The 23303-nt window shown below is 37.9% G+C and overlaps 2 protein-coding genes across 2 annotated transcripts in view; both read left to right on the top strand.

Annotated features, from left to right (window-relative positions):
* Positions 1-5927, top strand: LOC127956556 (myelin-associated glycoprotein-like). Its single transcript, XM_052554596.1, has 9 exons — positions 1-46; positions 1311-1676; positions 1769-2095; positions 2176-2439; positions 3762-4025; positions 4157-4453; positions 4639-4723; positions 5245-5299; positions 5469-5927. The coding sequence occupies exons 1-9, from the start codon at positions 1-3 to the stop codon at positions 5781-5783; spliced, it is 2019 nt and encodes a 672-aa protein (XP_052410556.1). The 3' UTR covers positions 5784-5927.
* A 10527-nt stretch (positions 5928-16454) lies between these two features.
* Positions 16455-23303, top strand: part of LOC127956384 (B-cell receptor CD22-like) — an 84156-nt gene continuing 77307 nt past the window's right edge. Inside the window, exons 1-6 of the mRNA XM_052554234.1 lie at positions 16455-16594; positions 18308-18385; positions 18498-18863; positions 18956-19273; positions 19354-19617; positions 20905-21168. Of these exons, the coding sequence (XP_052410194.1) occupies positions 18322-18385; positions 18498-18863; positions 18956-19273; positions 19354-19617; positions 20905-21168 (1276 nt within the window). The 5' untranslated portion in view covers positions 16455-16594; positions 18308-18321. The remainder of the gene's footprint in view (positions 16595-18307; positions 18386-18497; positions 18864-18955; positions 19274-19353; positions 19618-20904; positions 21169-23303) is intronic.

Genomic DNA, 23303 nt, shown 5'->3' with positions numbered 1-23303 from the left:
ATGAGCGTGGTGGAGAAAACCTGCATTTTAATTTTTCTCTTACAAGGTGTGTGTTTCTCTCCTTTACCTGCTTTAATAAGACATTTGTAAAATAAAAAAGTAAACAACTAAACATTTCTCATAAATGTGCGTTTCATAATACCTGTGTGTTTAGTCAGTTGTGCATAACTATATCTACTGTAAATGTTGTAGTTGGAGAGATGTTAAGTATTTGTGTAATAGTGTTTTACTTATTTATGTTCTGTTAAAACAGAATATACATTTGCAAGAATACAAATAATACTTTTGACTTCATTACAATTTCATGTTAAAATTAAGTACAAGTTGGAGGCAATAGCCTTGTAGGCAGCGTGTTGACATGTAGTGCCATTTTGCTTCGAGCATCCCGAGTTTGAGTCCTGGCTCACAGACCTTTCAAGATCCCATCACCACTCTCTCTCTCTCCCACTTCGCTACTGTCCTATCAAATAAAGGCAAAAAACTTTCTTTGAATCTAACATGCCAGTCATGCTCACAACAATTAAATTTTTATTTAAAGAACCATTTAATTTTATTTGAAAATTAGAACGTGTGCATCAGAAATTTGAAAATAAAAAATAAAAAAACCCAATGAACTCTAAACTGTCTCCTGTGTAAAAAGTGTAATTAAAAATATCAGAAATGTTTTTACTTTTTTCTATTAAGTACAATTAAACATAGATTTATTTTTTAAACTTATATTTATTTATAGGTACACTGTAAAAAGTGCTAAGTTGACTTATCTTACGGTAAAAAGATTGAGGAAACCTAAATTAATTGTCAAACTCAACTTTTAAAAATGATTATTTACTTAATAATTTTAAGGCAACAGGCTTCCTAAAAACTTTTTACAGCTTTTTACAGTGTACTTAGACTTTTAGGCTGTCAAATATTTGAAATAACTCTGTACTTTAACTTAAGTAGAGTTTCCGATTACCTTAATATTATTAAAATTTTATTATTTTAGAAATATGTTAATACAACCTGTAAAATAAAGTACTAAAGACCAAATGCATAAATGTAATAAAGGTTTAAATCAGTTATGTTGTGTTTTACCTTTATTCTTTACTTTTTACCATGTTGCAGTTCTGATTTGCAGTATTAATGTACTATCCACTTCAATTCACACAGACTGTTTATAGATTTTATCATATTTTTAATGCTTTAATATAACATTTAAATTTTGACTGAAATGTTAATGAGGTCTGTTTGTAAGCTGGAAATCCTAATCAATAAAGGGTGTGTGTTGCTTTACTTAATAGTATTGTGTGTGTGTGTGTGTGTGTCATAAGGTGTTTACTGTAGAAAATTCAAAGTCACTCTGCCAGAGAAGATTGAAGCTCTCAGTGGATCCTGTGTGATCATAAAGTGCACTTTTGAGATTGAAACAAAATTTGACCAACACCTCAATGAGAAAGATGCTACAGGACTGTGGCTCAAAGATGGAACTAATGAGGATACACATCAAGTGTTTAACTCCAGAGATCTCAAACCTAAACACTTTAATGGGAAAATAACTGGAAAACTACATGAGAAGGACTGCACCACTATCTTTTATAATGTTAGTTCAAAGCACAATGGTAAATATTACTTCAGGATTAAGAGTGGAGATCTGAAATACACCTACAAACAAAACTTCTCCACTATAAAAGTCATTGGTGAGTGATTTGAGCCTTTTATTTCTAAACAAATGTGTTAAATGTGGGTTTTAAAAGTTGCCATGATTATCATTTTACTTTCTCTATTTCAGAGTCTCCTCCCAAACCCAGAGTGCAGCTGTATGTGGAGCAGAAGGAGGTGCAGGGTCAGGAGGAGGTGTTGGAGGTGTTGGAGGGGAGCTCTGTGAGTCTGCGCTGCTCTGCTGAGACTCTCTGCTCCTCTCCTCCACCAACTCTCACATGGAGCTCCACTCCCAGAATCCCCCTCAATGAGAGCAGCAGACTACAGGAGCTCACCTCTGATCTGAACTTCACTGCTACTCACCGTGAGCACGGAGTCACTTTCACCTGCACTATAACCTACCAGCTACAGGACAAGACCAAAACAGAACAGGACAGCATCACACTACATGTTCAGTGTAAGTGATGCTTTTTAGTTTTGACTTGTGAATTATAATATTTTGATTTTTATTGTGAGGCCCTATTTTTTTCTCTTCAGATTCACCCAAAAACACAGCAGTGTCTGTGATTCCCTCCAGCTCTGTGTTGGAGGGCAGTTCAGTGACTCTGATCTGCAGCAGTGATGCAAATCCAGCAGTGAACTACACCTGGTCCAGAGAGAGTGAAGGACAGTTGAAGCAGCTGCAGACTGGAGACACTCTTACCTTCAATAGGATCGACCCGACACACAGAGGCTGGTACCACTGTACAGCTCAGAACCAACATGGACACCACAACTCATCAGTGATGCTGGACATTCAGTGTGAGTAATACATAACAGCCGATTTACCTCCAAACATTCATTAGCACCTAAAAGTGAATTATAAAATGAAAGGTTATAACACTGCTATCGTGTAAAAGTGCAAGTATAGTTGCTATAAAAATGTTTATGTTGATTAAATGAAAGCCTAAATAATAATTAAAAAGCCTCTAGATTGTTAAGTTAACTAGTTAACCTTCCCACATTACTATGATTTCAGTGTCATTTAACCCCCATATCTGTTTTGATTTGAGTTTCTTAAATATCAGTTAACCTATTTTATTTTAATTACATTTTTCTTAAAATGTAGTTTTTTTTTTCTTCATTTAGGGTCATGAACATGTATGCAAAGTTTCATCACACTGATAAGTTTTGTTATAAAATTTCTGTTACATTTGTGATGTTTCTGGGTCAATCGGACCCCCATATTTAATGTTCTAAGGCAACTCTACATCTGAAATAATAACATTGCTTAGTAATATGTTGTTATTTAGTTTTTTCTAACCACCCTATGAAGGCAATATTTTCACAAGGAAATAATATTTTATCAGCCAAAGATAGTAAAAAAACAACACAAGATTCAATAGACTGATGTGCTGTGAAATGTAGATACAGAAATGTTTATACGTTTGAAATGTTGGCGGGTCAATTAGAGTTTTTCATCTCTAGTCTTGAAGTGCCAAAGTACTATTTATTTTCACATTTTGTAAAAACAAAACCTGTTAACTGTAAGTCATGACATGAAAATTACTTTTACAGCTAAAATTGTTACAAATCCAGAATACTTCAGAGCACAGACTTAAGTTTAGTAGTTTTTTTTAAAGGTGGAACATCACAGATTATTGTAGAAGTAATTAAATGTTATAAAACTTCATTTATAAAATCTTATAGAAGTTTATGAAAGTATACAGTATAACAATACATAGTGATTTTTTTTTAATATTTTATATGGTTTGAGTGATCTGAACCATTTATTTCAAAATATTTATGAAGTACATGTCCTATTCAGGATCTATCCATCACTTTAAGACTAAAGATATATTATATACAGTTGCCCCAAAACATATTTGAACACTTTTGGATACTTGCCACACACAATGTCTAAATATATTATTGCATTAGATAAAACATCAAGCAAAATGGTATCTACTTTGATTTCAGTTTGGTTTTGTAATCTAATGCAATGGCAATAAATGAAGCTTGCATCCAAATACCAATGTAACTGCCTGAAATTTTACCTATCCCTTATTCCTCAGTTATTTCTTCCTTTATTTATCTTTTCGCTTTATCTTTTTTATCTTCTCTCTTTATCTTTTTCTTCTCAGATGCCCCAAAAATCATGTCAGCTTTAGCGATTCCCTCCAGCTCTGTGTTGGACGGCAGTTCAGTGACTCTGATCTGCAGCAGTGATGCAAATCCAGCAGTGAACTACACCTGGTCCAGAGAGAGTGAAGGACAGATGAAGCAGCTGCAGACTGGAGACACTCTTACCTTCAATAGGACCGACCCGACACACAGAGGCTGGTACCACTGTACAGCTCAGAACCAACACGGCAGCCAAAACTCATCATTGATGCTGGACATTCAGTGTGAGTATTAAAGAAATAGAGGAAATCTTTCAACCAAGTGATCGCAAGCAATATAAACTGCATACATGTTTTTATTAAGAAACATTTCCAGGTGTGCTGCTCAGACCATTCTCTATCTTTCTCTCTATTAGATTTTCCTCAGATCTCAGTTTCTTCCAGCTGTAGCAGAACTGATGTAACTGTGTGTTTCTGTGAGGCTGATGGGAATCCCTCTCCTGAACTGGAGTGGCATCTGTCTGGACGTCCTGTCACTAACTCTTCAAACACGTTCATCAGTGAAGAGCGATTGAGCAGCACAGTCTTGAGGAGCTCCATCACCCTCCATCAGTCTCTCACAAACACATCTACTCTACAGTGTCTCAGCAGAAACACTCGAGGAACTGCTAGTTATCTGTTTCATCTGGTTTTCATCACTGAAAATGCTCCAGGTAGATTAAAATTGAACAATTAATCTATTTTATTTGTTGATATGGCAATACATCAACTATGCTGCTGATTTTTTTTTTTTTGTGAATGGACAAATTATTCAGATTTTTTTATATTTAATTGATATCAGTAGTTGCTCTCCAGAATACAAAACGTTTCCATGAACTGCAGCTTTTTTATTTAATAGGTTTTAACGTGTATTTCCTACTGGTTGGGATTGCAGTTGGAACTGTGTTTATGGCAATCTTATGGGTCACAACACTACTGTACAAGTAAGTAGACAAAGTGAATGCCTGATGTAAAAACAAGAGTATAATTTTAACCTTAAGAAGGAAAAATCACAAAGGAAGTCTATAATAGACAGTAATGAGTTAAATGTGAAAAACAGAGACTATTGCTGAAGTCTCCTGGTTTTCCAATAATCTCTATTTCCCAGAAAAGATTCTAATAATCTTGTATGTGTCCACTAGAATTTCAGAGGAGATATCAACAATGTCTCTGATTACAGTTGTGTCAGATTTGATGATTCTGGTCTGCAACCAAAATTATTTTTGCATTTTGTAAAACGCTTCAAGATCAAATGAGCTGGGTGATCTACATTCAGCATATAACTGTATGGACAAACTTTATGTCCAAAATGTAATTGCAAATCTAATATTTATTGTATATTCCTTATGTTTCACTATATTTAAAGTCTCCTGATCTATGAAAGAGAAACACTCTGAGCAATTACATTTTCTGATAAACAAGATACAAGCAGTTTTAGGTTTTTCATTCTAAATGATTTCTGTAGATGGTTCTGCGGGGCTCAAAGGGGAGATAAAGCTGGACTGATTCAGACTGATGGGGTATGTTACAATTGATCAAACACACACATGCTATTCATTCATAAATATGCCAAACTCACAAACACCAAACTACTTTTACACGCAATTAGTTTCTCAACGCACTGACAAATGTCAAGTTTCTTGTGAGTAAAAGCTCTCTACTGATTCTGCATTTCTGTTCATTCACTAGGCTGATTCGGTGGACAGTAGGGGAGAGCCTTTTTACGCTAATAAAGTTATGATGTCACCAGTTGAAGACCCCACACTAAATCACCCAGAAACCCTACATTATTCAACAATTAGCTTTATAAATACCAATCTGGAGTCAAACAACATCAGAGGCATTTCTTCGCTTGCTACTGATTATGCTGTGGTCCGATATTTTGGTCAAAATGTAGAAGATGGTGAGGAAAAGAGTAGAAAGCTTTCCTCAATGCCACATGGAGAAGACATTTATCAGGTTCCTCACAAAGCAGCAGCTGAAGCAAGACAGGTGCAGATGTGAACATAAAGCAAAGTGAATCTACTAAAGCATGAAATATTTGTAGAAACATTGAATTTTAAATTAATTCAAATAGGGATTTATAGCACAAAATAATATGTATTTTCTTTCATTGAAAAAACTAAACAATAAAACATATTAAAATTACACATTTGTAAGTCTTAAGTTTGTGTAAGTTATTTTCCAGCTATATGACAGTTATACAGTTTTTCTCACATATGCAAGGATTTAGTTTGTCAAAATATTAAAAAAGTAAATTAGTGACAATTACTAAAACATATATCAACCTACACCATATGATAAAGTGTGACTTTCTTTAAATGAAGTAAGTTCAGTTGCAATAGTCCATAATGCCACAGCCACCTATTTTGCATTATGGTTATATTGCAACAGATATTGGCTTTGTTCTCAAAGGTTAAATTATCTTTATTTATCTTTGCAAATTTCCATGATTGATAAATATGTATTATATTTGAACTTTGACCAAGTTCAGTGCATCAGCCTGAACCTCCCCCAAACTGTTAAGTTAGTTAAATGTTAGTTCTTCCTTATATACATAGCCTGCTGTTTGTGTCACAATTATAAATGTATTTATTTATTTGTTCATTCATTCATTCAGTCATTCATACATACATTCTAAGTCAGTAAACGTGTGGTAATAATAATAATAATAATAATAATATATTATATTATTATTACAGATACAGTATTGTGGTGCACAATTATGAAGAGCTTTAAAAGTGAGAAGTAAAATCTTATTATCTACTCGATATTTAACAGGACGCCAGTGAAGATGGTAGAGAACTGGAGCGATATGCTCAATGGAGGAGGTTCTAGTAATATAGTAATTATACGGGCAGATGAATTCTGGACCGACTGAAGTTTGTGAAGGAGTTTGTTACATACTGGTAGCCCAAAGAGAAGAGAGTTACAGTAATCAATGCACGGCGTGCCGACAAGAGTAATATTGTTCACATGCTTTTCAAAAGATAAAGTACTATCGAGGACTACTCCCAGACTTCTAACATGAGTAGATGTGGAGATTACAGAGTTATCAACAGAAAGTGAAAAACTGTTTGATTTTGACAAATTAGATTTGGTACCAACAAGGAGAACTTCTGTTTTGTTGATTTTCAGTGTGAGAAAGTTACGAAAAAAACAGGATTTAATCTATTCTAAGCAGCCCAAAAGAGAGGAGGAAAGAAGGGTAGAATTTGGCTTAGAGTACAAATAGAGCTGTCGTCAGCATAGCAATGAAAACTGATGCCATATTTCCTAAAAATATTAACAAGGGGTAGTAAATAAATAATAAATAAAACAGGGCCCAAAACAGAGCTTTGACGAACACCAGCTGTAACAGGTGAAACATATTATCTAAAATTTTTATGTTAAACAAATTGCATGCGCCCAGAGAGATAGGATCTGAACCAACTAAGAGGGATACCGGTAATTCCTACAGAGGGTAATCTATCTGAGAGAACTTGATAAGAAATTATATCAAGGCTGCAGTTAAATAGAGTAGAATAAGTATAGTTAAAAGTTCAGAATTGGCTGACATCAGCAGATCATTAACAACTTTTACCATAGCAGTCTATGTACTTTCCAAAGGGTACTATGAAAGGGTAGAACACTTTTTTAGACAAGCAGGCCCATGGGTGCAAAAAAGAGCGTAAATGCATTTGCTAATTAAACGACGTGGCGCTGGATGGGAAAATGCGTCGCATTGCGCCGGGTGTATGATAGGGCCCAGGGATGCACAGCACCACACAAACATGCCAAATATATGTCATGTGTACATATGTACATGTCATAATGGGTAGTCATCGCATGTATCAGAATTAGGCTGCCCTATTTGCTCGCACACGAGCAGTTCCATTTCATCTCAGAGGCGATGTATTTGCGATTGCCAAATTCCGCAGTGTAAACAGCAAATCCGTCATGGCAAGAGCGCAACTGGCTCTTAAAGGGAATGGAAGATGAGACTCTAGGTGTTTCTCAATGTCAAGGAAGGATCCACGGAAGCCAGTATTTCGAGGATGCTACGTCATCGACATCCGTCGAAGGACTGTTCCAATGTCGAGGATCCTCGGAATTTCAACCAAGGACTGAGACCTTCGTTTGAAGAATATCTCATACACAGGAAAGGTGTCACGCTGTCAGTCTCTTTTTTCCTGGGTGTTCCCTAGTGAGCTCACTTCTCCATAGGCACTTCACCATAGGCACTTTAATTCCTCTAGTCTGGTTCTGTCTTCACAGTAATTGCACTCCAATTAAATCGCACAGGTGCTGACAATCCTTTGTCATTAGTCTCCCTATGTATAGCTGTCTTTCTCTGTCATCTGTATGGAGTCCTTACCTTATGTGCCATATGTTCTCGTCTCCCGAGACTTACCCCTACCTTCTCGTTCCTCCGAGTTTGTTCTTACCATCTCATCCGGTTTCCTCTTTTGTTTTGTTTTGTTTGTCTCTCAAGACTGTTTATTTTGTATTTAACCTTTTTGTTACAATAAACCATACTTGCATTTGGATCCTACCCTCTCCTTGTGTTTCTCCTAAACCCAATCATCACAGAAGGACTCCATCAAATGGCCGCCAGTCCAGCGGCACAGTACAAGATGGCCGCCAGTCCAGCGCCACAGTATAAGATGGCCGCTGGTCCAGCGCCACAGTACAAGATGGCCGCCGGTCCAGCGCCACAGCACAAGATGGCCGCCGGCCTAGCACCACAGCACAAGATGGCCGCCGGTCCAGCGCCACAGTACAAGATGGCCGCCAGTCCAGCGCCACAACCCAAGATGGCCGCCAGCTCAGAGCCACAGCACAAGATGGTCGCCAGCTTAGAGCCACAGCACAAGATGGCCGCCAGCCCCGCGCCACAGCACAAGATGGGCGACTCAATGCCTGAGTCACCAGTCAAGGGGCCACCAACTCGCCATCATGGAGGGCGGAGGAGGAGGAGACAGGCGTCTGCTGTTCCTCAAAGCCCGGAGGACGCTCCCGAGCGGGCCGTTGTCGTCCAGGAGGACGTTCCCGAGGCGGTCCCTGATGCTGTTCCGGAGGCCGAGGCGGTGCCCGCTGCTGTTCCGGAGGCCGAGGCGGTGCCCGCTGCTGTTCCGGAGGTCGAGGCGGTGCCCGATGCTGTTCCGGAGGCCGAGGCGGTGCCCAAGGCCGTTCCTGAGGAGGTGCCCAATGCTGTTCCGGAAGCCGAGGCAGTGCCCAATGCTGTTCCAGAGGCCGAGGCGGTGCCCGAGGCCGTTCCTGAGGAGGTGCTCGATGCTGTTCTGGAGGCCGAGGCGGTGCCCGCTGCTGTTCCGGAGGCCGAGGCAGTGCACGCTGCAGTTCAGGAGGCCGAGGCGGTGTCCGAGGCCGTTCCCGATGCAGTGACCGAGGCCGTTCCAGAGGCGGTGCCCGAAGCAGAGGCGTCTCATGTCTCCACAGGCAGTCCAAAGTCAAGTCAGGTGCCCATTGACTGTTCAGAGTTGAGTCAGTTCTCGGTTGACCCTCTAGAGTCGAGTCAGGTGTTCATGGACCCTCCAGAGTCAGGGTTAGTCACCGTCGACCTTCCAGAGTCAGGGTTAGTTACCGTTGACCCTCCAGAGTCAGGGCTAGTTCCTGCTGACCATCCAGAGTCGAGTCATGTTTCAGTTGTTCCTCTTGAATCAAGTCAAATTCCTATTGACCTTCCCGAGTCGAGTCAGGTGCCCGTTGACTTGCCTGAGTTGAGTCAGTTTCCGGTTGACCCTTGGGAGTCGAGTCAGGTGTTCATGGACCCTCCAGAGTCAGGGTTAGTCACCGTCAACCTTCCAGAGTCAGGGTTAGTTACCGTTGACCCTCCATAGTCAGGGCTAGTTCCTGCTGACCATCCAGAGTCGAGTCATGTTTCAGTTGTTTCTCTTGAATCAAGTCAGGTTCCTATTGATCTTCCCGAGTCAAGTCAGGTGCCCGTTGACTTTCCTCAGTTGAGTCAGTTTCCGGTTGACCCTCCAGAGTCGAGTCAGGTGTTCATGGACCCTCCAGAGTCAGGGTTTGTCACCATCGACCTTCCAGAGTTAGGGTTAGTTACCATTGACCCTCCAGAGTCAGGCCTAGTCACTGATGACCTTCCAGAGTCAGGACTAGGTACCATGGTCTTTCCAGAGACAAGGCTAGTCACCGGTGATCTTCGAGGACTGAGTCAAGTCACTGGTGATCTTCGTCCTCCCATTGGGCCGAACACTAAGACGTGGTGGTCTTCCGCTCCACCCTGGGAGACTCAGGCTTCGACCACGAGGAAATGGTGGTCTTCCGATCCACCCTGGGAGACTCAGGCTTCGACCACGAGGAAATGGTGGTCTTCCGCTCCACCCTGGGGGACTCTGGCCTTGACCACGAGGACGTGGTGGTCTTCCGCTCCGCCCTGGGGGGGCTTCTGCCTTGACCACATGGGTGTGATGGCCCTCTGTTCGCCCGGGTGGGCATCACTTAATGTCCTCCATGTACCCATGTTTTTGTGTTTTTGATTTCATTTGTTTTTCTATTTATCTCCTTCTTTGGACCTGGCCCTCCGTCCCTCCCCTTCATCCTCCGCTGGTCCACCACCCTCCTGGACTCCTTGTTTTGTGTTACACTTTCCTGCCACTTTCCTTTCCATTCCATCTGGTTGTTCCGTCTCTGTTTTTTCCATTTTACCTGGTTGTCCTGTCTTTGTCTCTCCATTCCACCTGGTTGTTTGTCTCTGTCTGTCCATTCTATCTGGTTCTCCTGTCCCTGTTTTCTGACCCTCCGTCCCTCCCCCTAGTCCGCCGCCGCTTCACCTCCCTCCTACCTCTTTTTCTGTTGGGTTTTCCAGGGTTTCAGGTGGAGCATCTGGGAGCTGCTCCGTAGGGGAGGGGGTAATGTCACGCTGTCAGTCTCTGTTTTCCTGGGTGTTCCCTAGTGAGCTCACTTCTCCATAGGCACTTTAATTCCTCTAGTCTGGTTCTGTCTTCACAGTAATTGCACTCCAATTAAATCGCACAGGTGCTAACAATCCTTTGTCATTAGTCTCCCTATGTATAGCTGTCTTTCTCTGTCATCTGCATGGAGTCCTTACCCTATGTGCCATATGTTCTCGTCTCCCGAGACTTACCCCTACCTTCTCGTTCCTCCGAGTTTGTTCTTACCATCTCATCCGGTTTCCTCTTTTGTTTTGTTTTGTTTGTCTCTCAAGACTGTTTATTTTGTATTTAACCTTTTTGTTACAATAAACCATACTTGCATTTGGATCCTACCCTCTCCTTGTGTTTCTCCTAAACCCAATCGTCACAAAAGGATGCATATGTTTATCCTTCGCGCTCTTCGCGCTCTCAAATCACCCACAATGCTATGCGTGCAGCTTTGCTATCTAACGTTAGTTCAAAAATTAAAAAATGTTGAACGTTAACGTAGTCGGACCGTTAACGGTTTTTATTTACGTTACCAAACATTTGTTATAACTGTAGTAAATATGAGTAAAGTTTGATATTTAAATGCCAGTACAAATTACTACCATATTGATATTGTAAATTATACAAATACAAATGGTTAACTGAACCAGACCCGTCATTTAACAATTGGTTGCGTCAACGGCATTTCTTTTATAAATAACTAGTTAAATTGTCCAAAGTAATTTAATGATACCATTCACAGTGTTATTCAAACGGACCTTTTCACTGACGTAATGACGCAATTACGTGCACTTGCTAGCCTGTTCCATTTACGTGTTCTCATATTTGCTAAAGAGGAGTCTCACCTAGCCTCTGAAGGAAGTGACTTGGAAGGATCAGTCCTACCAATGAAGTATCCTTGACATTGAGAAACGCCTTCTGATTAGTTCATTGCACGTTACGCCCCCAAACACACCCATTACTCATTAAGAGAATAGGGACAACCCATTTAGACCATGCGCCCTGGCGCGACAACCATTTTTCCGTAGTTAAAATAGCAAAACTGGGTTTGGATGCGCCCTGAGTGCATTCTGGGTAGTCGCGGCCATTTTTGGGGACACGCTTATCAGTAAAAGTGAAAGTGACATGACATACAGATCAAGTGTAAGATCAAGAAAAACTCAACAAGGAAGCAAAGATGCGGTATTTAGAAAAAAATCAAGACAATCAACGAACTCAATCTGCACGAACACAAAGAGTGGTCGGATGATCTTAAAGAGCTGCCGCTCGTAACCTTCCCCAATGTGTTTTCTTACCTTGTTTGTAGTGTCAGAGCGTACACCTCTGATCAGTTAAAAATGTCTCGAGTCTCACCTGCAATTTACAAATGGATGGGTGCAGAACCTACAAATTTTCCGTGTCAACAAGCGAGTTACACTGCCCCTTTACTTTTTAATATGCGTTATTGTAAACTGTACAAATTAACCTCATTGGGTTATGATGCACAAATAGATACAGAGATACAGAATTGATCAATTTTGCCGTTTATTACTGTAACAGGTGGTATGCAATATGCATAACACTGATAATGCAGGAGATGTGGTTCATGCATAGGTAACATTTAATGTAAGTCTGTCAAATCGATTAATCACATCCAAAAAAAGTTGTTTATATAACGTACATTTCTGTATATATATATATATATATATATATATATATATATATATATATATATATATATATATATATATATATATATATATATATATATATATATACATACATATATAAATGCACATACATACGTGTGTATCAGACCAAAGGGACAATCCTTCTTACTGCTGCTAACCAAGCCATGTGACAGGACTGAAAAACAGGATAGGATTCATTACATAAACGTATTATTATTTTTTTTCTTTCTACAATGATCCTAATCAACAAAACCAAGCACTACCAAATTACATCCTTCCATATTAATACATATTTATTATAGGTTTGATTCCTAAAAAAATCATTTTTGTTTTTCAAATGTATCTTTTTTGCTGTAGCTGTAGCGTCCTACGTCGCTGTAGTGTTTCTTCTGTTGCAATGTATCCAATAGACTACATACACGGAGAGTTATAACGCAGAACCACATATTTATTATAGAACCCGCTCATGCAAAACCACAGTCTAACTCGTCTAACCCAGTTACCCACCTCAGTCAAGCCCAAGGTATATATCAATATGCAATTACATCATAAATGCATATAACACTATATCAAGTAACTATTTTTATTTTTTATGTTTTTAACTGTTTTGGTAGAGTAATGCTAATTGTGTTTTCATGGGTTTGGTTGATTCTATCTGAAGTTACAGTGTTCTGCACTGGTTACTGTTGTGACCTGTTTACATTGTTTCTTTTCCTGAAATTTCATAATATGTGATGTGTAATTCTGTGTTTAAGGTCGGTCATTAAAAAGAATTATCAGGCAAATCAGGTCCATTGTCTGTTAATTGGACTTTATGAATGAAGCACAGCTCACACAGAAGTCATTTTCAAACTAAGCATTTGTTTTGTGTTTATTCCCCATGACGCTAACAGACTCCTGCACTTTTGATCCTGAAGGCCTTAAGTCAGATTTCTTTGACCTTGGCAACATGATTGCATATAATTTGATTGCAACATGATGACAAATATGATTTGATAAAAGCTCTAATATAAACACACTAAAATACACTAAAGTGAAGTGACTATTGTAAATAATTGAAAACACATTAATTGAAAAAAAAAAAAAATTAAACTTAGTCAGTGATTCTGTGAGATCTAGTGTTTAGGCCAGCAGAAAAGGCTTTGAAAGTTGTGAGATTTGCCAAGTATGGTAACCCATACTCAGAATTGGTGCTCTGCATTTAACCTATCCAGGTGCACACACACCTGGAGCAGTGGGCAGCTATAGATCCAGTGCCCGGGGAGCAACTGGGGGTTCAGTGCGTTGCTCAAGGGCATTTCAGCCATGGCTATTGAGGGTGGAAGAGAGCACTGTTAGTGTGTTAGTGTTAAATTAAGACATGCAATATATGTATATGAATGAATGGATAAAAATAAATAATATATTGGAAATAAAATAAATGTAATTAAATTCCTTTGAATTTATAATTGATGATTTCTCAAAACAGCTCAAATTTATGAAACCTTTTCTAACAAAAAAAGTATACAGACAAACAAATATTACATTTTCAGACAAAATAAATTCATTTTACTTGCCTAAACTTTCACTTTTAGGTGGAAAAAAAGTGTCACATTTTATGCTGTAATGTTTTTTCAATAGCCATATATTTTTTTTATATTTAGCCGTATATCTTTGTTTTTGCCTGTTAATCAATCAATAGTTTTCAGTGTTCTGTTTTTTATTTTTATTTTTTTCCCAGTGTGTATTCAGCTTTGAATGGCCTGTTTGTAGAGTTTAGTAGCCCTTATTAGCGACACTGGTGGCTGTTAAGTGAACTGCACCCAGAAACATACTGCTCATGTTCACACTCCTGCACACATAATTTACAAAAAGAGTGCATGTGATTCACAGATATTCTAACAGCTGTTTTTTTCTCTCTCAGAAGTAAAAATAAGTTGGAGGTTTCTTTGCAGCAGTATATTGTTAGTGTAACAGGGTTAAAAAGAGTACTTAATTTAAGAGTTTTGATGTGTGAATTTCATAAAATAAGCATTTGGTGTTACATTAGTGAACATCCAGATGCCGTCCATGCTGCTGAGAGCAACGTTTAGATGAATATGTATTTATAACCATTGGATTATGTAATCAGATTCCAAATTTTTAAATGCTTTTAATCAGATTAGTTACTTTTTTTTTTTGTAATGATTAACATGATTACATATTATTCACACAATGCCAGTTTTCTTTCTAAAATTCCTACTGTCATACTATTTTTCTTTGTTTATATTAACAATATAGAATGGTCAAGTATATAAGCCAGAACCCTTTGAGATGAAATATTTACTTGAAATATCTCTGATGAAGTTAGTATTTTAATAATTTAACAACACTTACACATAATACAGTTTGATGTCATTTATCACACTGTCATGCAGGTAAACAAATCAAATATTAGTATTTTTAGTGTTCACGTGTTTAAATAATTGATTTGACATTTTTATGATTAAATTAATTAATAGCTTTTTTATTAACTCACAGATAACTCAACTCACGACACACTACATAAAGTCCAGGAAGTCCTAATATTATTTTTTCTTTTTTTTTTTTCTTTTTGGTATGTTCAATGTTTAGAAAGTTTATAAACGTTAGATTTAAGTAAAGCAGTCAGAATACATTGCCTAAAATCAGATTACGTTACTAACTAAAGTTTTCATCATGTAATCTGTAACCAGTGATGGGCTACAATTTGTAAGTAATCTGCCCAGCTCTGTCTGTATATAACTACATAACTGTTTATATATAAATAACAAAATAAACACACAGCAAAAATGACAACATCTGATAAAGGCAATGTGGATGTTTGCACCAGCTCTGCAATTCTCTAGCATCATGCAGACAGATGAGGTAATTAAAATTACAATGTTATGATATTTTGATTATATATATTTGAACTGTACGGGAACCTATTCTGTGTTATGTTCTTTTCAATTACTTAGTAATGAATGAATTTTGAGTGCTGTGAATGATGAGATGGTCTGTATGTCAATTCATTTTGTGCACAAAAAAAAAAAAAAAAAAAAAAAAAAAAATTATCAGATGCTTTAAGTCATGAGAAAAAAAGAAGTCTTTATTAATAGGGTGGATCTGTGAACGCTGAGCAGGAAGCTGATGGAGCTGTCACATTTATTTTTAATACTGAAGATGATGGTGACTGACTTCTTTCAAAAGCTGTGGTCACAGTTTAGCCTACATTTACATTTTTCACAGTGTCAATAAATCAGATAAATTGTAAGTTAAATTCTGGAGACATTTAGTTTACATTTTTTTTAGAATAGCTTAAGACACCAGTTTTGTGATTTCATGTTTTACAGAAAAAAAAAGCACAAAAGAAGGAACAATGTGTCATGCATCTTGGTTAGACATGATTAGATTATTGTAGTCCAAATGGCTAAAAAAAATCATCAATAAATAACAATCAATGTGATTTAATAACTTATCAGATATCAAATTATTTTTATTTAAAATTTTAAAAACAAATTCACAAAAAATATTCAAAAGCTATATTTTCACAAAAATATGTTTGAAAGAAACATAAAGCTACTACTTAAGGAATAATTTCTTTGTGTAATTAATGAATGAGCCATAGTCTCACAGAAGAAATAATTTATTATTATTATTATTAATAAAATTTTGACAGTATTTCTCAAAGGTCTTTCAACAGTTTTACATTCAAATCTTATCATAAGATTGATTTGATCATTAGATCAAATGTCATTAGACATTACTTGAGTAATATTTTATTACAAGCTGTATACATTTATGTTTATTGATTTGACTCTTTTCATTTTAATGCTTTATAATATCATTTTTGTCTTATAAGGAAATAAAAATTAGGTAAGTTGTTATTCTAGTCCGTAAAGAATGTGTTTATTGTTCTACGAAGTTGTGGTTCAGAGATCCTATATTGTGACACAATAATAAAGACTATAAATTGTTTATCTTTATTAAATTTAAAGCCAGATAAATAATTAAAAAGTCAGGTTGTTCAGTTAACCAGTGCTCTGTGCTCTGTCTGTGCACAGAATGCATGTTCTTGCTGATAAATGAAGTACTGGTGTGAGCTGATGAAAGAAGGAAGTTACAATAGATCTGATGTCTGTCAGTAGACTGCACTTCAGATTGTGTTCCTGCAGCAGAGCTTCACTCCGTCTCTAATCAGCAGCAGATCTTACAGCTGGAAACGTAGGGTCTAAACAGGAGATTCTTGCACTTCACGAAGGTCAGATTCATTTTCTTTTACAAATTAGCTCTGTCAAATAAACTCTTTATATTTATACATCGCCAACACTTCGTGGCCTATGCATTTTACACACATTTACGCGTTACCATGACATTCACACACGCACAAATCTTCTAAAATGGTAGAAAAATGTATCAATGTATCATGTAACTTTGCTCTCACTTGAAATGTGTCCCCACATTAACAGGGTGGCCATGGGTTCTTAAATAATCTTAAATAATGTTTTCTTAATAAAAGGCCTTAAAAAGTATTAAATGTCTTAAATTCAGGTTCGATGGGTCTTAAATATTTTTGGTCCCATTTCAGCAAAACATTCTCCAGTCTGACAGACCCAGTGACCGTTCACAGATTTCCAGACAGAATTCCCCCCTGTAGTTTCTGCTACAGTTAGCTGACCAGCCTCCTAGTTAGTTTAAAATGGGTTAATGCAAGTTTACTGAAAATTGGCTTGTACTACAATTGATAGAGAATCACTCAAGACTTTGCTGTATTCAATAAAATAATATTCAATAAAACAGTATGTTAACATGTAGGCTACATATGAGCTTGCTGCATGAATCTGTGAGTACTCTTTACAAATCTGAGTTAACGGACTGCGAAAGCGTGCACACGGACTATAAATTTGTGGGTATGGATTCAAAAAATGAAGGTATAGTTTACAAAATCTGAGCCCATGGATTAGAAATTCATGGGTATGTTTTATTTATCAGAATTAATCAATTAACCCATAGACTGCATGCATAAACCACACGAGTCAACCTGATTTGAAAAGGCAAACCGATTAGTATTTTTAATTAACATTTATAATTAATATTTGTTTGAAATGTTGTTAGAACTCATAACAAAACAATGCGTTTAAAGATAATAATAATGATTAAGTTAGAATGGTCCTTTCTGTTGTTTATTAATTTCAGTGATGACGTTCTACTATGTTGTTCATTGACATTGTACAGAAAAACTGTAATGAGTCAGGGAACTTACCAGTGACTGAATTCATGTACACAATTTACTGATTCACGAGCTCGGGAGCTTATTAAGACACACCCACTGATCGATAATAGAGAATATATGATTAAGTCCTTGAATCTGAGACAGTATGAACAGATACTGTCATATTAATGTTTAATTTTTGTTATAAAGGACATAATATATGAACAATTTCATCAAACAACTAATAAAAATGTCATGCATAGAATATTTTCATCTTTTAGTGCTTAAAATTAATATGATAAATATTGTACTGTACAGTTAATACTGTAATATTAAAGTATAATGGGCCAAGTTTCAAGGGTCTAAAATAAGAATCACAGAGGAAAAAACTGTAATATGTTTGCTCTATATTATTTTCAGGAAGTATTTTAACTTATGGGAGAGAGAAAAAAGTAAGGCAATGATTTAAATCAACCATTAATATTGATGTAAAGTATGAATTGTTACTTCCTCCTTCCTGAGATACCAACTTTGTCAAAAAATGTGCATATTTTTCTTTGAAAGCAAAGGTGAATTTCTTGTTAGTGCTCTCTCAATCACAAAGAAAAATTTCTTAATCACAGGAGCTGAGAAATTTATAATTTGTATATATATGACATAATATCATTTGTGCAAAAATGTGATGTAAAGGATGTGTGTGGCGGAGGGAGAGGTTTGGCTCAGTTTACCCAGTTTCTTTCTTTATTTGTTTTTCACCAATAGGTTGATGTTTCTCAATGAACGAAATGATGGACGTCTGGAGAACAGAGAAAATAATTCTACTCTGCTTTCTTTTGAAAGGTTAAAGTATATCTTGATTTATAGAATATAAAAAAAATTACAAACCTCTTTTCTTGGTATTTATGGTTATTTTTTTATTATTTCTTACTTATTTGTATTGTGTGTCTTGTAGGTGTTTGCTGTAAAGATTTTAGCGTTAGTCTGCCAGAGAAGATTGAAGCTCTCAGTGGATCCTGTGTGATCATAAAGTGCACTTTTGAGATTGAAACGAAATATGACCAAGACCTCAATGAGAAAAATGCTACAGGAGTGTGGTTCAAAGATGGAACTGATGATGTTACACATCAAGTGTTTAACTCCAGAGATCCCAAACCTAATCACTTTCATGGGAAAATAACTGGAAAACTGCATGAGAAGGACTGCACCACTGTCTTTTATAATGTTAGCTCAAAGCACAATGGTAAATATTACTTCAGGATTATGAGTGGAGATCTGAAATACACCTACAAACAAAACTTATCTACTATAAATGTCATCGGTGAGTGATTTGAGCCTTTTATTTCTAAACAAATGTGTTAAATATAGGTTTTAAAAGTTCCCATCATTGTCATTTTACTTTCTTTATTTCAGAGTCTCCTCCCAAAAGCAGAGTGCAGCTGTCTGTGGAGCAGAGGGAGGTGCAGGGTCAGGAGGAGGTGTTGGAGGGGAGCTCTGTGAGTCTGCGCTGCTCTGCTGAGACTCTCTGCTCCTCTCCTCCACCAACTCTCACATGGAGCTCCTCTCCCAGAATCCCCCTCAATGAGAGCAGCAGACTACAGGAGCTCATCTCTGATCTGAACTTCACTGCTACTCACCGTGAGCACGGAGTCACTTTCACCTGCACTATAACCTACCAGCTACAGGACAAGAACAAAACAGAACAGGACAGCATCACACTACATGTTCAGTGTAGGTCATGCTTTTTAGTTGTGACTTGTGAATCGTATTGTCTTGATTTTTATTGTGAGGCCCTATTTTTTTCTCTTCAGATTCACCCAAAAACACAACAGTGTCTGTGATTCCCTCCAGCTCTGTGTTGGAGGGCAGTTCAGTGACTCTGATCTGCAGCAGTGATGCAAATCCAGCAGTGAACTACACCTGGTCCAGAGAGAGTGAAGGACAGTTGAAGCAGCTGCAGACTGGAGACACTCTTACCTTCAATAGGACCGACCCGACACACAGAGGCTGGTACCACTGTACAGCTCAGAACCAACACGGCAGCCAAAACTCATCAGTGATGCTGGACATTCAGTGTGAGTAATACATGACAGACAATTTTACTTTGTCACAGTCATTAGCACCTAAAAGTCAACTATAAAATGGATCTTTTCAATCCTGGATGCTAATTGTCAGTTAGGAACTTCAGAGCAAGAAAGTCTCAGTAATGTCTTGCAAATTCACACTTACAGTAAATGGCAGCTGACGCATCAGCACAATAGATATTCCTCACACATTTTTCATGACAATTCTTTTTACAGCAGTCAGTTTGACACTTTCTTTACCAGTGTGAAGAAGACAGAGACAGTGATAAAATAAAGATATTCCGTGTTCAAAACAACAAATATTGTTATTATTTAGTCAGACTTATGTTGTTGTAAACCTGCATGAATTCCTTTCTTCTGTAGAACGCTAAAGAAGATATTTACATTTTACCCATACAATGAAAGTCACTGGGTTTTTGGGAGAACTCTTTAAGACCAGATTGGAAAATTATTTACTGTCCCATAAGTGGTCCCATAACAAGATGGAACACTTTTGGACACCTGGATATCAATGATCTGCTTTAAAATGAATGCCACGTGTTTTGATATTTTGTTATCCAATGCAAATCCATTAACTGAAACTTAGATCCCTTCCCAGATCCCTTACTCAAACAATTATTCAAAAGGTACTTTGATGGAAGCCATTTCATTCTGCGGCCATCTTTGAAATGCTGAACAAGGTTATCTTTCGCTCACATTCAAAATACACTTCTTTGGTGGCATTGTTGGCTCTGTTGCCTAAAAAAAATGATAAATCCTTCTCGAGCAAGTCTTGTGCAGCATGATTCATTTGTAAACCTTCATTTGTACAAGAAATGTCAACCTCTATGACATCAAACAGGGCCATACTAATAAACTTTCTGAAAGGAAAGAGACCTGAAGGAGATTATTTTCCACATGTTGTACCTCCAACTCGTTTTTTAAAACTATGGACATGTTAAGAATTCAGCAGTGTAAATTAGACAGAATGATTAAATACAGTACTATAAGACCTCCCCTTTAAAAAACAAACAAACATATTTTTCAGGCAAGACCAGCTAATGCACATGTATTAGCATGCTCAGAATGCTGATTGTTTCTGTATCAACTGGATCTTTTAATGTAGTAACACTATGCCTTTAAACCACTCAGTCTTTGGCTCTTTTATGTGGAAGGCGGGTTTATTTCACCATATTGCACATTGCAGTTTCTTCCATTCATAGTAGTGCACCGTCTGTCTTTGTGTATCTAACGTCTTTGGTTATTTCTTTCTGAATCAATTATTTATCTTTTTCTCAGATGCCCCCCAAAACATGTCAGCTTTAGTGATTCCCTCCAGCTCTGTGTTGGAGGGCAGTTCAGTGACTCTGATCTGCAGCAGTGATGCAAATCCAGCAGTGAACTACACCTGGTCCAGAGAGAGTGAAGGACAGTTGAAGCAGCTGCAGACTGGAGACACTCTTACCTTCAATAGGACCGACCCGACACACAGAGGCTGGTACCACTGTACAGCTCAGAACCAACACGGCAGCCAAAACTCATCAGTGATGCTGGACATTCAGTGTGAGTAATACATAACAGCAAGTTGTCACATTCATTAACACCTTACAGTCAATTATAAAATGAACAATTGTAACTTTGTATTCATGTTATAACACAATAATAGTGTTTTTTTTTTAAATATTGATCTTTATTATGTTTAAGGCCGAATAATAATTAAAAAGCTTCTTATTTTTCAGTTAACCTTACCGTGTTGCTGATATATTCCATTTGGTTTACATGCAGGGAAACAATTAGTGCTTTAAGTTCTCAAACTTTTTCATTTTGAGTGCATTTTACTGTAGCTTTAGACCTTCAGACCAGTATATCTGGATTATAATCAGTAAGAGTAGATTGTTTGACAAATGCGAATGGACAGAGCAAGTGGAAAAACAGAGATCACAAACAACTTGCATTCAAGTCTTTGCTGAGGAGCCAAGCCAAGTGACCTGGCTGTTCAGTGCAACAGCGATGTGGCAAAGGGATGTAACATCTCCATACCTCCTACAGGGATTGAGAGTTACATACATAACCTAGACATTCCCTTTTTAGTTGGACACGTTCAATGTTATGTCAGAGAGACTGACAAATGGGATACCCACAAAAGGCCAGGGCCTGTATTCATAAAGATTCTAAGAATCTTCTCAGAAAACTCTTAATTTAGCTTAAAAACTTTATGAAGTCTTAGCTTAAGAGCAATTCGGGACCGATCTCAGAAAAACTCTGAGTAAGGAAAACGTTCACCTTAGTGAGGAGGCGGTGTTGACCCCGTTGCTATGTATGACACAGTCTTTTGAAGACTGTGATTGGTTGGTTGTACAAGAAGGAAAAAAAAGAGTGATTTTAAGTATAGGGAGTATTCGAATTCTCACTTTGAATTTACATTCGTAATTTTTCCTATTTGACCGTTCTCTCTCTCACACACACACATTATATGGGTGTATATAAATCCTTTTTTATTTACCATGCTTTTAATTTCCTATAAGGTATTTTATTGGATTAGAATGATAAAAATTGTTCCACTCTTTCCAATTACAGGGATTGCTGTCCTATTTAAGTGGCGGTTTGAATGTTGGTTTTAATGTATCAAACATGGAATCAAAACCAAGAAGGGCGAGAAAGCCAAACTGGACAGAGGAACAGTGTTTACTGTTAGCCCAGTTAGTGGATGAATACAAGGCCATTCTTAAAGGAAAATTCAGGCCGGGTGTCACAGCAAGGGACTGTCAGGGTTTGGTAAGGGAGGAACTCAACTGCAGACAGGATTCTCAACACAAAGGGTTTATTTACAAAAAGGGGAAAAACAAAACCCACGAGGGGGAAAACAATAGCTAGGGTAAAGACTAAATAACCAAACAAGACTGGGCTGACAAGATAAAGACACTAAACACTAATTATAAACAAACACTCATGGTATTACAAAGACTTATTCAGGGATGACAAGGATTAACTCACTCACGAGGCTGACAGGTAGCAACATACATGTGGAACAGTTTGAGGAAACAATCACAATGAACCGATGCAAGACAGAGCACACTAGGAGATCTAAATAGGGGAACAATTAAGACACGACAGGTGGCACAGATACGGCAAATCACGACACAAGACTAGGATAACAAGGGGGGCGGGGCAAGGGAACGAGACAACACAAGCACATGGCCCAAAGACAAGGCCATGTGCTTGCACACAAAACACGGGTCTGTCATGATCCTGCCTCAAGACTAGGGAAAAATCAAGGACACGAGGGCAGAATCATGACAGAACCCCTCCCTTAAGGAGCGGCTTCCAGACGCTCCTCAAGGGAACATCAAACACGGGACATGACCGACTGGGACAAAGACACAAACCAACAAGACATGACAAATAACAACAAAGGCAGACATGAATACACGACGGCAGGGTTAGGGTGACAAATAAAAAAAAAACAAACAGGGAAGGGGAGGAGGCGGGACCACAAAGTTCATGGGGGACAGATCAGGGGGGGAGGGTGGGGCAGGAGTCTTAGGAGGCCGGGACGAAGGCTGTTGACGAGAGGTCCGGGCAGGTCTGGGTGGTCTAGGGCGGGGAGTGGTCACAGGACACGGGGCAACATCTACAGGACGAGGGGCTACATCGACTGGACACTCGACAACATCAACGGGACACGGGGGGACAACAGG

Source organism: Carassius gibelio, chromosome B4, assembly GCF_023724105.1.
Source record: "Carassius gibelio isolate Cgi1373 ecotype wild population from Czech Republic chromosome B4, carGib1.2-hapl.c, whole genome shotgun sequence".
Classification (NCBI taxonomy): domain Eukaryota; kingdom Metazoa; phylum Chordata; class Actinopteri; order Cypriniformes; family Cyprinidae; genus Carassius; species Carassius gibelio.
This window is presented reverse-complemented; position numbering and strand designations above follow the sequence as displayed.